The sequence below is a fragment of the Ostrea edulis genome, chromosome 1, assembly GCF_947568905.1.
Source record: "Ostrea edulis chromosome 1, xbOstEdul1.1, whole genome shotgun sequence".
Taxonomy (NCBI): domain Eukaryota; kingdom Metazoa; phylum Mollusca; class Bivalvia; order Ostreida; family Ostreidae; genus Ostrea; species Ostrea edulis.
In genome coordinates, this window is record NC_079164.1 from 27,579,864 (window position 1) to 27,597,254 (window position 17,391).

At 37.4% G+C, this 17,391-nt stretch overlaps 1 protein-coding gene across 1 annotated transcript in view; it reads right to left on the bottom strand.

Annotated features, from left to right (window-relative positions):
* LOC125663867 (uncharacterized) overlaps positions 1–12,207 on the bottom strand; it is a 17,330-nt gene extending 5,123 nt beyond the window's left edge. The window contains exons 1-8 of the mRNA XM_048896283.2: positions 11,927–12,207; positions 10,356–11,563; positions 10,064–10,237; positions 9,401–9,485; positions 8,887–9,059; positions 8,191–8,285; positions 7,581–7,660; positions 779–877 (exon numbers count right to left, since the gene is read on the bottom strand). Of these exons, the coding sequence (XP_048752240.2) occupies positions 779–877; positions 7,581–7,660; positions 8,191–8,285; positions 8,887–9,059; positions 9,401–9,485; positions 10,064–10,237; positions 10,356–11,563; positions 11,927–12,047 (2,035 nt within the window). The 5' untranslated portion in view covers positions 12,048–12,207. The remainder of the gene's footprint in view (positions 1–778; positions 878–7,580; positions 7,661–8,190; positions 8,286–8,886; positions 9,060–9,400; positions 9,486–10,063; positions 10,238–10,355; positions 11,564–11,926) is intronic.
* Positions 12,208–17,391: the final 5,184 nt, after the last annotated feature.

The following is a 17,391-nucleotide window of genomic DNA, read 5'->3' on the forward strand; positions in this document are numbered from 1 at the left end:
TAGGTATAAACTACCTCTTTTCTGAGTGTAAAAATCAAATGGCATGACAAACCAAACCATATTGCTACTTCGATGTCCAGTGCACGTGACCTTTGACCTTTTGACCCCAAAATCGATAGGGAACATCTTCATCCCATGGGTAGTCCATATGTATGATATGGTGACTGTAGGTGGAAAGGATAACGCTTTAGAGTCCGGAAACCATATTGCTACTTCGCTGTCCAGTGCACGTGACCTTTGACCTTTTGACCCCAAAATCAATAGGGAACATCTTCATCCCATGGGTAGTCCATATGTATGATATGGTGACTGTACGTGGAAAGGATAACGCTTTAGAGTCCGGAAACCATATTGCTACTTCGCTGTCCAGTGCACGTGACCTTTGACCTTTTGACCCCAAAATCGATAGGGAACATCTTCATCCCATGGGTAGTCCATATATATGAGATGGTGCCTGTAGGTGGAAAGGATAACGCTTTAGAGCCCGGAAACCATATTGCTACTTCAATGTCCAGTGCGCTTGACCTCAAAATCGATAGGGAACATCTTCATCCCATGGGTAGTCCATATGTATGATATGGTGACGGTAGGTGGAAAGGATAATGCTTTAGAGCCCGGAAACCATTGCGTCTACAGACGGACGGACGGACGGACAGACAGACGGACAACCCGATTCCAGTATACCCCCCCCCCCCCCCCCCCCCCCCCCCCACAACTTGTTGCGGGGGGTATAAAAAGGAGATCGTCTAACAATAATATAACATAATTGTAAACATACGGATATCACAGCTGGGCCCGGCATACAGTGGTCCACAGTCACATAGGCAGTTGTCCTTGTTGAGAGTGCCTCCGTTATTGCAGACCCTGTCCCCGCAGTCTGGGTAATAAAATGTATTACAATTTATATACAAACTTATAGATAAAAGAAATACTTTAAAAGAATGTGAAAGGACTAATATTAATAAGGTTTAATTTATCACATATGGACAATGGGGTGTACTACTATCCCATTTGCGGTGACCAAGAGGTTAGAGCGTTCGCCCCGCATGCGGAAGGCCGGGGTTGGAATCCCGGCCACGACAGACCTAAGTCTTTAAAACACGTAGTGACAGTTGTATCGCCAAACGCTCGGCACCAGGTGTGAATGTCACGGGTCCTCGGAGATGACCTTAAAAACGGATGACCCGTGTCACAGTAGGTGTGGCACGCTAAAGAACCCTCACTGCTCAATGACTGTAAGCGCCGAGCATAGGCCTAAATTCGTAACCCTTCACTGTGACGTCTCCATATGAGTGAACAATTCTCGAGCGAGACATTGAGCAAGATACAATCAATCAACTATCCCATTTGAACCGTTCGGTTCTCGATAGGAGCTGTTCCGTTCCCATATCAAACCATTCAGCATAGTCGTAGCTTGGGTTCGAATATTACCGAGGCTGGGGGGCTGTGCCCCCCAGAAACTATCGACATTTTAACAACGTAAAAGGTGGGGTGTTGTTTTTTTTACCGAGGCAGCTGCCTCGGTTGCCTCGATGGAAGCTACGCCACTGATTCAGCGTTCCGTTCCCAGAGCAAAGCGTTCCGTTCTCATCTAAAACCGTTCCTTCTCTCAAAGCTTTCGTTCCCGCCATCATTCGGAACCCACACGACATTGTAGGTCAACACGGCGCTTGTTTGAGGTGGAAGAAGACTATGATAATTCCTTTTGATTGGACACATTATTTTGAAGTTGCACAATGCTGGACTTTCCAAGATAGTTCAAATCCGTACAAGTTTACAGACAATACATATTCTGTATTCTATACGATCTGACAACAGAGCAAAAGCGACAAAACTATTCCGACGATATGTGGATCTAAAAAGCAGAGCCTAGTTATGCGCCTTTTGAACTTAGAATTTCGTGCCCGTTTGTCCTGTTGTCAACGCAACTCTTCTGAGACCGCTCAACAGAATTACGTAAAACTTTGTAGCAAATAAGGACACATTGTGTACATGTGCATTTCCCCAGAAAATTCTGATTCAATACTTTTTCTGAGAGTAATGCCCATATTGAACTTGGAATTTGAGCCTGTCTGTCCTGTTTTTGCAGTGATGCATTTATTTAATATGTGAGGCATTGTTGGAGCGTGGGGTATGTGAGCTTCCTCACTTCTGCTTTCTTTCATTATATAAATAATCAGGGTTTTTATGTAACAACATCTATATTTTATTTGATGAAGGGTCACAGAGATTGTTCATAACAAAACCAAAACTGGCAAAGGACTTGGAAATCACAAAAAGAAAATCATGAGTAATTTCAACTATCTACCTTTGGAAAAACCTAGATAGCACAACCATAGATTTGATAATATACTTAAGAAAATTGATCGCATTTAAGGTTCTGATTGTACCATCTATAGCAACCCTTCTAGCCAATCACCACACAGAAATAAAATCTGCCATACCTTCAAGGACTCATATTAGCACACCCGGTTTTCATTGAAACGAATTTTTAATTAATTTTTAATTTCGATATTAATCTAAGCAGATCATTACTGGAGAATTTTAGAGGACAAAGTCATCCGGGGACCAGGACCAACTGCTGTGAAGTTGAAGATTGGATTTCTGCTCTCGGGACCAACTTCTCAATCATCTCGTAAAGACCATCAGTGATCAGATATACAACGTGATAATTATGCACACGTCATTAGAACAAGCACTGGAACGCTTCTGTGATCTAGAGAACATTAGAATTATGGACACACCTAACAAGAGCGAATCAAGTGAATACGCCTCAACGACAAATACTTCGCCAAATTTCCATGGAAACATGACCACTTTGAGCCATCATCAAATTATTGAATTGCATTAAAAAGAACTCATAGCACGATCAACAGACTAAGTCATAACTCGGAAGGTTTAAGAAATACAGTGAAATAATTGAGGAACGACAAGGATTCATAGAATTAGCAGAAGATACGACATCGTCATCTGTAGAGCGATAACTATATTCCTCATGATTATGTCAAGACGGATTCCAGCACCACACCTATCAGAATGAATGATTTAACTTCAATTCTGACAAGATTTCGATTACACGAATTTGCTGTGACCACCGACACTTGACTGATTCGATACGCAAGAGCTTGTTCTGCGTATAGTCAGTTTTTAAATCGAGGCAAGCTACTGACAAACAAGTTGATGGTACAGAGGTTTCAACAGTCTCGATTGAAGTAAGAATTTCGCAAATTCTATGGTCGTTATAACGATCTACTTCGTCAATACAACCTGTCATTGGATCAAATGCTGTCTGACATGTTTCATACCGATTGTTAGGCCGTTCTTTTCACACTGATTTTGACAACGGATAACTCCGTTTACCTGATCAGGATATAGGGCTCACGGCGGGTGTGACCGGTCGACAGGGGATGCTTACTCCTCCTAGGCACCTGATCCCACCTCTGGTGTATCCAGGGGTCCGTGTTTGCCTAACTATCTATTTTGTATTTCGGATTTTCGTATTTCTTGCTGTACGAGTTGTCGTTCGTGCGGGACGGCATGTATCCAAAGTTTGGTTGGATTAAATACATAAGCATGTGTTAAATACTATGGATAACAACGATTAGCTAGTTAACCGATTATTCGGTTGAAAAAATGCTAACCGATTAGAAAATTTGTAACCGATTTGCCGGTTTATTTGTAGTAAAGAAATACTGCCGTGCCTGTATTACATGGTTGTTTTTTTTTTAAAAACAAGGGGGGGGGGGGGGTCGTAATATTCAAAAGTCTAGGTGATGTTTAAATATTAACTGTTTAAATGACTGATCAGATTTAATAATCTTCAAAGTAAAATTGCATGCAATACCGATAATTATACTCCATTTTGTAGTAAAACCTGTTTGAAAGTTCCCAGTCAGGCTCTATAATGCTTGCATGCGTAAAATAAACTACCAAGCAGTACTAGTATCACACTGATAAAGTCAACGCTGCCAGCATAATTTCCACATGGATTTTATAATTAGTTCAATGATTCGTACCATTTTAATATATGACAATGAGGACAAGTAACATGCATGTACATTTCTGGTCAGAGAAAGATATATTATACAAAGTTGGAGGATGAAAATAAAAATGGAAGGGGGATACGCCTAAAAATCATGGAGGTCAGACTAAATCATATTCGAATTTACTTCCCACTGTTTCACGCATAGTAATACTTAAACAAGAGGTACTGTGAGCAATGCTCACTAAGAATACCCCCCGCTTACCCCAATCTCCCAAAGGGTGTTGGTAATAGGTATAAACTACCTCTTTTCTGAGTATAAAAAACAAATGGCATGACAAACCGAACCATATTGCTACTTCGATGTCCAGTGCGCGTGACCTTTGACCTTTTGACCCCAAAATCGATAGGGAACATCTTCATCCCATGGGTAGTCCATATGTATGATATGGTGACTGTAGGTGGAAAGGATAACGCTTTAGAGCCCGGAAACCATATTGCTACTTCGATGTCCAGTGCGCTTGACCTTTGACCTCAAAATCGATAGGGAACATCTTCATCCCATGGTTAGTCCATATGTATGATATGGTGACTGTAGGTGGAAAGGATAACGCTTTAGAGCCCGGAAACAATATTGCTACTTCGATGTCCAGTGCGCTTGACCTTTTGACCCCAAAATCGATAGGGAACATCTTCACCCCATGGGTAGTCCATATGTATGATATGGTGACGGTAGGTGCAAAGGATAACGCTTTAGAGCCCGGAAACCATTGCGTGGACGGACAGACAGACGGACAACCCGATTCCAGTATACCATACCCCCCCACCCCCACAACTTGATGCGGGGGGTATAACGAGAAAGAGATGAAATGTCAGCTATGTTATGTAGAACGGACTCGCACGTCCTGAGTAACATAATGCCGTGTGCCGTCCGAACAGATTTTTGCCACATTAGCATTTCTTGTAAACAAACTTTGAAGACAATAGAACTATTTCTTTAACATAAACTTGAAGCCAAATATTGTAATGAAAATAATCATATGATGAACCGTTCTGGCGTGGTGTTGCAAAAAGTGAACATTTTGAATTTTTACAAATATTCTTGCTTTCATGTGTGTGGGTTTTTTTTTTTGTTTTTTTTTTTTACCGCCGCGTTGACCGAGAGGTTAGAGCGTTCACCCCGCATGCAGAAGGCCGGGGTTCGAATCCCGACCACGACAGACCTAAGTCGTTAAAATAGGTAGTGACAGTTCCATCGCCAAACGCTCAGCATCAGGTGTGAATGTCGCAGGTCCTCGGAGATGACCTTAAAAACGGATGTCCCGTGTCACAGTAGGTGTGGCACGCTAAAGAACCCTCACTGCTCAATGGCCGTAAGCGCCGAGCATAAGTCTAAATTTGAAGCCCTTCACCGGTCTTGGTGACGTCTCCATGAGAGAAAAATTCTCGAGCGAGACGTTAAGCAAGATACAATCATGTTGGGGGGGGGGGGGGGGGGGGGTTCCACGTCTTTATTTATCGAAGCACTTTTCATACTGTTTTTAGTGAATTAATAAAACTGAAGCTAAAATAAAATAATACAGTAATTGAGAATTATAAGTTTTAACGATTAATCGGTCAGAAGAATTTATGACTAATGGGTCACAAATTTTTTTCCCCATTGTCATATCCCTACTAACTAAATATTACTACTGTGTTCACAAACAAGACCTTCAGTGCTTGCACCTCTGGTGTATCCAGGGGTCCGTGTTTGCAAAAAACACTTACTTTTGTATTCTTTATAGAATCGATAGTTACTTTTTCATACAGCGTACAATGTTAAAGGAGGGGGGGGGGCGCTAGAGGAGAAGTCTGCATTAATGGAGACTAAGTGAGTTGATTTTTGTTACATTTTTTCAGTTTATTTCATTTCATTTTTATATATGTATATTGACCTCCGAAGCAATTTTCAGCAATATTTAATAAGACTTCAACTTTGCGCATAATAATCCTGCGTCGTAAATCGAAGGTTATCATAAGGGGTGGATCTGATTTAGGAAATGCATTCGATTTCCTGGGCCAACCTGAATACAAATTCTTTGTAATCTTTAATGTCTGATGTGTTTATCTGTTAGAATGGAGCCGACCGCCGAGTCCCGCACACAAACAACATTGTGCACCTTTGAGTTTGTTGCTACTTTTAAATGAATTTCTTGAGGAAATATTTATATTTGCAATTTTTGGAAATCTGTGATGTATTCAACGGCAATGTTAGGAGATAATGGCTAGGCTGTACTGCGTTAATAAGCGAATCCATACCATAAAATGTAAATGTTTGTATTTGGATGCTTTGTCTACTCTTTACCGGAAGTTCATACATGTATATACCGTCCCACACGAACGATAACTCCTACATGCAAACATTACGAAAAGAGGCAATTGCTTGTAGGAGTTGTGAGATTGATCACTGTTCGTTATATTCACCTTTCACACAGAATATTAAAGATGGCGATGTTGTTCACGTCCACGGGGATGGACCTCGAATAATGTGGAAACTACATGTAGCTGTCGTGAAGAAACACGGAATTTTAAGTATATACCGGAACGACCGATTAGAATGGCCGTTCACACACCGAGGTCACGTGATAGTAACCAATTGTAAGGCAAAGTTGACATCGATACAAATTTGAAAATGGTGTTTCGCTAGCAGAGGGTATGTAAAGAGCTTTGCGCAGCCTTAAAAAGAGGAAGAACGCTGACGATCCAAGTTAATATTTGTGTTCAGTACCTGGGTGCAAAGCAGATGGAAATTCTCCCTTTCTTATCTATGTCGGCATAAGTGTCTTTCATTTCTATGTCCTCGGGATTTATTTCCCTCGCCAACTCACATAATGTAATTAAATGCTTTTTCCTTTAAATGGTTCCTTTATTGGAAAGATATCATTTTAATGCAGGAAATTTATTGCAATTGTGTCCTACAATGTACGTTCAACGTGTGATAGAAGTCAGATTGAATCCGTATCTCGAAAGACCCGTATTTATTCAGGGGAATGCTACTTTACGGATCAAACATTGTCTTACAAATAGACTAATTTCAAAACTATATCTGATCGAAGTAAACGAAAACGATTTTCAAAGACAACCTACCGATCAGCTGTCAAAAACAAAAAATAAGAGAAGATTCGTCAATAGATCTCTTAGTTTAGTGATTTTGAACTTATTCTTTACTGAATAGAACTGTTATTTTATCTGCACTTTTTATTCTATTCATTATCTCGGTACTTAGGGTGTCATGGATTAGCCGCACTCTTCTATTACGCTAACTCTATTGCAACGTCATAGTGGTTTGTAAACGTCAACGTTACTATAGTAAATAAACAACGAGCAGTTCAAATAAACGACTATAACGTTCTAACGTGTTTTCCGTCAATACTAATCACTTTGCAACAATAACTTTGAATTACTATACTTGCAACAGCGAAACACACAGCATTGAAGTACAAATGAAATATTTAGAACATCAAGCAGAAATGCAATGAAAATGGAGGTTTTTAATACACCGAAATATACTTATTTTTTTACTCTCAAAGAATTAAAATGTAATTGATTCAAAACATACCACATTTTCCATTCCTGCAAGTATGAGGACACGCCCTGCACCGGTCTCCGATTGTAAAGGGATGTTTAAAACTCCTTAGTCTTAATACATTAAGTATGAACATTAGATTCAAATGAAACAATACTATTAAAGCAATGAATATAGTAAAATAAAAGGACATTAGTGTAGCGTTATCACATTATTCTGAAATGAATTAATTTTTATGCCCCCCGAGATCGAAGATTGGGGGGCATATTGTTTTTGTCCTGTCTGTCATTTTGTAATTCTGTCTGAAACTTTAACCTTGTTAATAACTTTTGAACAGTAAGTGATAGAGCTTTGATATTTCACATGAGTATTCCTTGTGACAAGATCTTTCCGTTGGTATTGAACCTTTTGCCCTACTTTAAAAAAATTTTTTTTACATTGGTCATAACTTCTAAATGGTAAATATTAGAGCTTCATATTGTACATGAGCATTTCTTTTGACAAGATCTTTCTACTGGTACCAAGATATTTGCCCTTGTGACCTTGGCCATCTTCGGAATTGGCCATTATCGGGGGCATTTGTGTTTCACAAACACATCTTGTTTCTTTCAAAAAAAGTAATAATAAAACACACTCGACGTACCCTGGTGCGTAGTTGCATACATAATATCGCTCATACCGACTGCCGTCACATTGCGCGTATCCACACCCAACCATGTAAGTGGCGTTATACGTCATCTGAATAAAATATTTTATTATCTGATATGTTTTGAGTACCTCAGCATGCAATAATACATATCGTATACCAGGTATTTTTACGGCTATTTGATCTCCCCAACAGTTATCAAATTATTTGCTGCAAAATTCCGCAGAAATGGACAACAGTAGAAAATACCCGTTATATGGTATACAGAAAACTGAAAGATATGACGTATCATTTTGCAACATAATTGTATAGGCTTAAAATTTATGATATTCTATAGAATTGTTTGAAAACATCCCACCAGATATAGTGCATAAATCATGAATGTTTAAATTTGTCTGTTATTTTACCTAGAATTTTGCAATTCATACCCAATATTTACATGTAATAACATTTTCTACGAATATATATTATATATATGTTAGAGTAAAAGTCCTTGGTATAGGGAAATATATTTTTAAAATTGGTTTTGCCTTTCAGCTCTTATGTGGAATTTGAAAATAAACAATTTTGTTTTTCAAATTCCACTGTAAAACTGTAAGGCAAAACCGCTATCATTATCATCGGAATTGAAATACCTGTATGTATATTATCATTTTAAATGATTTTGCTCAATATCATCAGAATTGAAAATACCTGTATGAAATGACCAATTGTTTCAGCAACATCACTGATCTCTGGAATGTAAGTGTTGGGATCAATGCCATATTGCCAAATAGTATGTTCATTCCACCATTCATTCAGAACAGATGACCAGTTGGAAAATCCTCCCGCCAAATTTTGACCAATCAATGTATGTTTTCCTAGTGCTGTGAAGACAAGTAAATATATTTGATAAATGACATCATGAGGTGAATCATGCTTAAAAACTTTTTATGTCAAATGAAAATATTTCCAAACATTTTTATAGAAAAATCTGTAGAACGCTTATTTCGCGACACAATATTTTCGCGTTCACACAATGATATACATTCTATTAATTCAGGAGACAATATTTTCGCAAACCAGTATCTGTCTCATATGTATTCTGTATGTAAGAGTTTAATCGCAAGTACTAAATTTCGCTAAAATTTAATCTCGCGGAATTACGCGTAGATAATTGGAATGTACCTGAAAAAACTTATGAATTTGTCATAAAATGTACACGTACAGGGCACAGCTCTCATTTTATCATGGAACCTGCTACACTGGTTTGCCCATTTCTGTGCTACTATCGCCAGTCTGTCGTCCCATCTCTGAAAAATTCGACATGCATTTGGTTGAAAACAAAATGGTCGGCTTCCAATGACTATTTACTATACAAGTTACGGATGTAAGGCATCATCAAATAGTACAAGTATGTATATGTAGATTACTAGACAGACACCTCGAACGTTACATAAGAAATTATGTTATGTCCAAGCAAATTGGATAATAATATTCACCTTTCATAATAAAACAGGATAAATCAAAGAGGGTCTGAAATGCATAACACGATACTGTTTTTCGTAACAACACTGATATCAAATCCCAGGAACTCTGATTCATTATCACTTATAGATGAGCAAGAAATGTTTGATAAAATAAAGTATGTACTTTTGTATCGTCTCAGAAAAGTGCAATCAGAATATGTCATAGACCGGCAAAAGCACGTGCATATTGCCATAGGCGAACAATTGCACTTCAGTCACAAAATGTACACAAGGAAAAGATTAAACAAAAACTAGTCACATTGACATTGAATCCTGTACTGCGATAAAAAGACATATATCTCTATAGACAGAAGTGTAGCTTACCATTGTGAAGATATCAGATAGACAGAAGGGTAGCTTACCATTGTGAAGATATCAGACGCCTCTGGTAGCACTGTACCCCGAAAGTTATTATGCATTCTGAGTATTTCTAACCTCTCAGATTCTGACACACCGGAAATATTAAGACTTGTTTTATCCACTAAGCACATTGTGTGGTTAGGAAACTTCTTGTACTCTTCCGTGCATGTAACAATCTTAAAGATAATTCATCAACACATTATTGATAACTTGCTTTTACGATATAACTATTTAATGAATATGAAATTTGATATTTACATTATAAACGTACATCATTACATCCTTCCTGTTTACCTCGCTGTCTCTATGACTGGATCCTAACTGAGCCAACCCGTTTCCAAACTGCATAGGACCATGTAATGTTGTTACGTTTTGAATTCCTCCATGATGAAATCCCCCATCTCTAAAGTGTGGATTATCCAACGATGCAAAGCCAAATAAGTTATTCTGTGATGACTGTGGATTCTTATTGGTATTATGTGATGACTCTGGATTACCATTTCCATTACGTTCTTGGGGATTATCTGTACGATCTGGTGGATGTATGCCATGCGTATTGTCGAATTGGTGACCCTTTGCTGATTGCTGTTCGGTTTTAAATTCTGTTTGTAACATATTAATGGCCTCATGTTGGAGTGGTTTGTGTTCTCGATGCCTTTTAGGAAGGATGAAATTCCTTGGAAAAGGATGGCTTCCAAATGACTGTGGTATAAAGATGGCGTCTGGATTGTTCTCTCCCATTTGACCAGTATTTGCTGTTGATATGGTTTTCAAGATTTGACTTGGAGAATTAACATGTGATGAAAATATCGGTCCTACGTTTGTTGTACTGAACGAATGGCTACCTTTGGTATGATGAATTTGATGACTCTCAACCGGTGTGTGTGCATTATGTATCTCTATTGTATGATGGTTCTGCTGTCCTTCAGCTACCTGATGCCCCTGAAAATCTGTCCTCGCTTGATCCTGAATAGCCCGATGTTCTTGTTCTTGCACTGTCTGTAGCCCTCGGTGACCATGCATTGATTGTGATTCCCTGGTTCTATGATGTACTGGATGTCCTTGTTGGACGTGAAACATTGAGGGACCATGTTGACCATGAATAAATGGGATTCCAGATTGAGCGTTATCTATCTGGGGTCCATTTTGAGCGTGGATTATCTGGTGTCTCTTTTGAGCGTGAAATGATGTTGAGGGTACCTGCTGACCATGAATTACCAATTGTCCCTGTGGGGCCTGAACTATAGGGTGTCCCTGATTTGGGAAGTGATCTTGTTGAGACATCAATTGTGCTGCTTCTGATGCACTTCCGGTAGACACAAAACTATGTGTAAAACCTCCACCAACAGAATCAGAATTGAAAGGTCCATTCTGTTTTCCATTGCGTCTTCCAGAATTTCGGGTTGCAAAGGAAGGATTTGGTTGCAAGACAGGCGCTTTTCCGACAGATTTAAAAGTATGTGCATGATTTGATCCTTCGAATGATGTAGATTTAGAAAATCCTGTAACCAATTATATTTTAGCAAAAGTTGCTTAGTATAACAATGTTTAAGAATTGATGAGTATTTGAAAGTACCTTCAAATGATATTTAAAACCTTCATTTTTCACAATGAATTTTAAACATTGAAACAAAGGTAATTTCCTCAAGTTTTTTGCGTCAGTCAGTATGATTAATCTTGCAGATTACGATCTCACAATGCATCTACCTACTTCATTACTCATCACTAATTACTACCAACACGCCATGAGAAATGTGTCACTAATTAACATTGAAATTTGCAGTCTTTGTTTGCATATTTCACCGCAGGTTTTCAGGTCTCTTTTCGCTCTGATTAAATAAAACATGTTAAAATGTTTGGCTTACCTTGTTGTCCGTTACCCGAAGTAATGAAAGAGGAGGAATGAACATGTGAAGAGCTTATAACTTGTAACAATGTTTCTCGAAACAGTGATATAAATATAAAACTAATTATCCGTTTCATCATTTCTCCATAGGTTGTTTCACCAATATGGATTCTTATGTACTGTTATAGACAATGAATGCAGAGCAGGCAAGTGTATGGGTTCATGATTTTCATTCAACAGTATAGAAACGTACGTAATTGTCACTGGTTCTGATGTATTAACCCTACTAAATGTTGAGTTTAATTATAGACTGCACAGTGTAATAAAACATTTCCAAACACAAAGGTAAATGTTATAGCACAAGATTTACAGGTACAGACAATAACTTGATGTAATGTAAGGATTCAACAGGTGTTCAATTCATTTAAACATTCAATCATTTATAATGAATTCATTTGTGTCTTCTCATCGCGTCAAGTACAAACAATACTGGAAGATCGGAATATGTCGGTCAGATATAAGACAGCTCTTAAAAAGATATAGATAGATAGATAGATAGATAAGGCAAAATTATACAAAGCACTAAAATGTTCCAATGTCACGTACAATGAATGAATCTTTGTCTATTTTTCGGGAAAACCCGTCCCTCACTCAGGACAAAGCAATTAATAACATATTGAAACTAAACAAATGAACAAAAACGGCAAGATTTCAATGCTAAATTAACTAAAGCTACTGCTTTAATACATAAATAAACTGTTTGGATAAAATAATGCCTACAACCATACAATACGTCCGATCCGCCGGATATACCATATAGATAGATAGATGAATAGATAGATATATATAAATGAATAGATAGATATAAACTGGATCCAGTAAATGTTCTACCAAGCCCTTATCTTTGCTCCTCATGAAAATATTAACAGCTGTGAAGGAGAAACTTTAAACTTACTGTGCGACTACATATGCCAGAAATATGGACTCTAAAACATTCTAAAGAACGTTTAGTAAACTTGAAATAGGAAAACTTTTCTCAAATCAGCAACATCAAAACGTATGTCTTTTCAACACTTTACACGACCATTCCTCACGATAAATTAAAAACTAGACCTTTTGACATCATAGACAGTTGCTTCTTCAGCAACTGTGGAAAAGGGAAATATTCATATATAGTAATCAGTCATCCATAAAATTACTTTGTTAAACACCACTTTCATTCCAGGCACACGTACTATATCTACGTGGGCTTTGATGATCAGGTCTTCCAACAGTCTTTTGGAATCGCTATGGGCACGAATTATGCTCCTTTGTTAGCTGACCTGATTTTATATTCCTATGAAACAGAATTTATTCAAACACTACTACGTGAGTAGAAAAAATATATGTGGCTCTCAATTCGACATTTAGATATATCGATGACGTTTTATCTATTAACAATAATAATTTTCATTCATACATGTATGTCCATTCGATATGTCCCAGAGAACTCGAAATAAAAGTCCTGTGGGGATCCGGGTCAGAATAGGTCCTCAGTACCCCTTGTTTTTCGTAAGAGGCGACTAAACTGGGCGGTCTTTCGGATGAGACCGCAAAAACCGAGGCCCTGTGTCACAGCAGGTGTGGCACGATAAATATCCCTCCCTGCTCAATGGCCATACCCTTCAAGCATAGGCCTAAATTTTGCAGCCCTTCACCGGCAGTGGTGACGTCTCCATATGAGTGATATATTCTCGGGAGGGACGTTAAACAATATTCAATCAATCAAAAGAAAAGACACCACAGAGTCGTCCACTTCTGCTTCATACTTAGATATTTTATTAAATGTAGATATTAACGGCAAACTAACAACTCAACTTTATGACAAACGGGATGATTTCAGCTTCTCCATCGTTAATTTCCCATATATACGTAGCAATATTTCATTATCACCTGCATATGGTGTTTATATCTCTCAACTGATTCGATACGCAATAGCTTGTTCTGCGTATGGTCAGTTTTTAAATCGAGACAGGCTACTGAGAAACAAGTTGATGGTACAGGGGTTCCAACAGTTTCGTTTAAAGTCAGCTTTTCGCAGATTCTATGGTCGTTATAACGATCTAGTTTGTCAATACAACCTATCATTGGGTCAAATGCTGTCTGACGTGTTTCATACCAATTGTTAGGCCGTTCTTGGTACACGGATACCTCTGTTTAACTGATCAAGATATAGGGCTCACGGCGGGTGTGACCGGTCGACAGAGAAATCGTATATCAGTATATGATCATATATCAGTTCTAAACACGTATGAAATTCCATCAATGGGGAGTTTCTGTATATATACTGGATTCCAAAACCCTTATAGTAAAGATACATTGTATGATCTCGTAAGTGTTTCACTAACCCCCTATCGTTTTTCCACATGGAAATATTAAGTGCTGTGAAGGAGAAATGTCATGTGTATTCAAGTCAAATTTGGATTCTCACAAATTCCAAAGAACTTTTAGTAAATTATCCAAACTGAACAGCATCAACATGTACGACTGTTCAAATCTTAACACTGCCATTCCTCACGATAAAAAAAAAGACTTGGCTTTTAACATCATAAACAGCCGCTTCTTTAATAAAAATGAAATTCGAAAATACCCATATCTCGTGATCAGTCATCCAAAAATCACTTTCTCAAACTCTGATTCAACACATGGATTCTGATGCTGATAATTAACAAGAGGTCCATGGATCTTAACTGTCACCCGAGTATCATGTGCCGATCTTCACAAATATAGTAAGTAAATTGGTAATATTTTCCTCGTGATTCATGGTTGAATATTGGCACAAGTGATAATTCAGATCCTCTGATAAATACCGAAAAATCATCCCATATAAACAAAAACATGTCATTAAAAAACGTATCGCTTCTTGCCTGTTCAATCAAAACCCTTAAACATATCTACTTTGCAGTCACATGTAGTTGTACTATATCTGTGATACAAGGTACAATCTAATGTAATAGTTACTCATCATTGTGCCTTACATTGTCAAATTCTGTACTATAACTTGCATAGTATTCCCCATGTGACCTGTTTATTACTTGTTTGAGGTATTTTAACCAAGAAAATAAACACGATCTCCATATCTTCACCTAGTTTTATTGTATCTATGACTACTCTTATAACCTTTACCAAGTCCAGTGAGCCAAAGAGTGACTACTCTCACCATGGCACTTTTGTGAGATTGATCACTGTTCGTTATCTTCGCCTTTCTTTTGAACTGAAAACCATGTACTATTTTTGTTCGACATCAAGAAATATTGCAGAAGCAACTACTGGCTAATATCTTCTACCAGAATAAGTACTATACATCCCCATGAAAAATGTTGATCTATTGTGACTCCATCCAAGTCAAGTGACTATGATTTGAATAAAATCGAATCTATACTCTATCAGGATACTTTCATGTAAATTTCAACTATTCTGGCTCAGTGATTCTTGAGAAGATCCAACCCTATTTTCGCCTTTTGTTGGTTATCTGCCCTTGAAAGGAATCATTTCCCTTCATTTGAAAAAGCTGAATATTTTGCACCCAAGAATACTTTGTGGCAAATTTGATTGAAATTGATTCAGTGGTTCTAGAGAAGACGTTGAAAATGTGAAAAATATACGCACATCGGACGACGACGGACAAAAACAGATCGCAATAGGCCACCTAGGTGACTCGGGTGACCTAAATTTGCTTGAGTTCCTCATGAACAATACTTTCGTAGTTTTTGGTGATCAGGTGGTGATGTAATCTTCCAACGATCTGTTTGAATTCCCATGAACACGAATTGTGTTCCTTTATTTGCTGATCTTTATATATATTCTTTTGAGGCAGAATTTATTCAAAAGCTTATACGTAAAAAAAAAAAAAAAAATACCGCACTGTGGTCTTGAACTCCACATTTAGATACATCGGCGGCGTTTTATCTATTAATGATATTCACTATCAGTCTTGTGTCGATGCGGTATATTCCACTAAATTCGAAATGAAAGACACAACAGAGTCTTTCACATCTTCTTCATATATTTTAGTGAATATAGACGTTAAAGGGGAACTGAACAACTCTACCTCTTGACAAACGGGGTGACTTTAGCTTCACCATCGTCAATTTCCCATATTTATGTACGCGAGAGCATGTTCTCGTAGGATCACATTTAAAGCGAAGACTGGCAACAGACAAATGAATTGATATTAAAGGGGTTTTAACATTCTCGTTCAAAGACCGATTCTCGCAAATGGTATGGTCGTTACAATGAATAAATTTGCAAATACAACCTGTCATTAAGTCAAGTGCTGTCTGATGTTTTTGTATCAGTTGTTAGCCCGTTCTTTGAATACTGATGTTGAATACGGATTACTCTGTTTACATGATCAAGATACAGGGCTCATGGTGGGTGTGGACTGTCAACAAGTGTTGCCCATTCCTTCTAGGCAGCTGATATTCCATTTTATTGTTTCCAGAGGTCCCTGTTTGCCTTGCTCTCAATTTCGTATTCTTCATAGTATATGTTTTCATCAAACTGACAAAATTGACATAAAATATTGAGAACAAGGTAAACTGATTTACTCGTATTTTGAAATATAGTGAAAAATTATAAAGGCCCACAAACAATATACGATCCCTAGATTTTTCGTAATTTTTCAAATGTGATAAAAATTGATCAAGTTTCTTTCAGCAGCATACTTAAACTTTATGGTAGCTCTGGGATCTAGCAATTGATATGATTATTTTAGAATATATAAATTTTGAAAGATGTAATAAGTACGTAGATGTACTTTGATGAAAAGAAAAGTAGGGAGTATTATATGAAGTTAATAAATATGTCTAATGTATACTCTTGAAACTCTTATTTCTTAAAGTGCGTTTAGCTTCGCTATGCTTGGGAAAATCATTTTTTTTTTACATTGTATTTTTAAAAAATGAATAGAGAGATGAATGTATAAAAATCGTAAATTTCGAAATAAAAGATTTGCGTAAGAGTTAGATTGATTGTGTGGATTTGAATTTTTACTTTGAATTAATGAATAAATATCAGCGTATTAACACACCAGTAACTATTAGTTGGTGGTTTTTTTTCCAAAAGTGAATTGAACACGCTGTCAGTAGAAGAATGATTTTCGTACCTTAAGTACATTAGAGATCTTCAGTACATTAAGATAAATATTCTGTGGTATTATTGACAAAAGGCGAAGGCATTTGAATGTAGTCTCCCTGGTAAATGTTTTGATAAAGTTATCTTATGTTACAACATTCCACATGTAAACGATAGATATTTCTTTCCCTTCACAAAAGTAAACATGTATTACATTTCAAAATTCCGAAGGCATTGATTTCCTGTGATCTCAAAACAAAATCATAATCCAGCCTTTGATGGACAAATATCAATGCTGGAAATGTGGAATTACGTCACAGTCACAGTATATACATATGTATAAGATGAGATTAACGAAAAATAACAAAG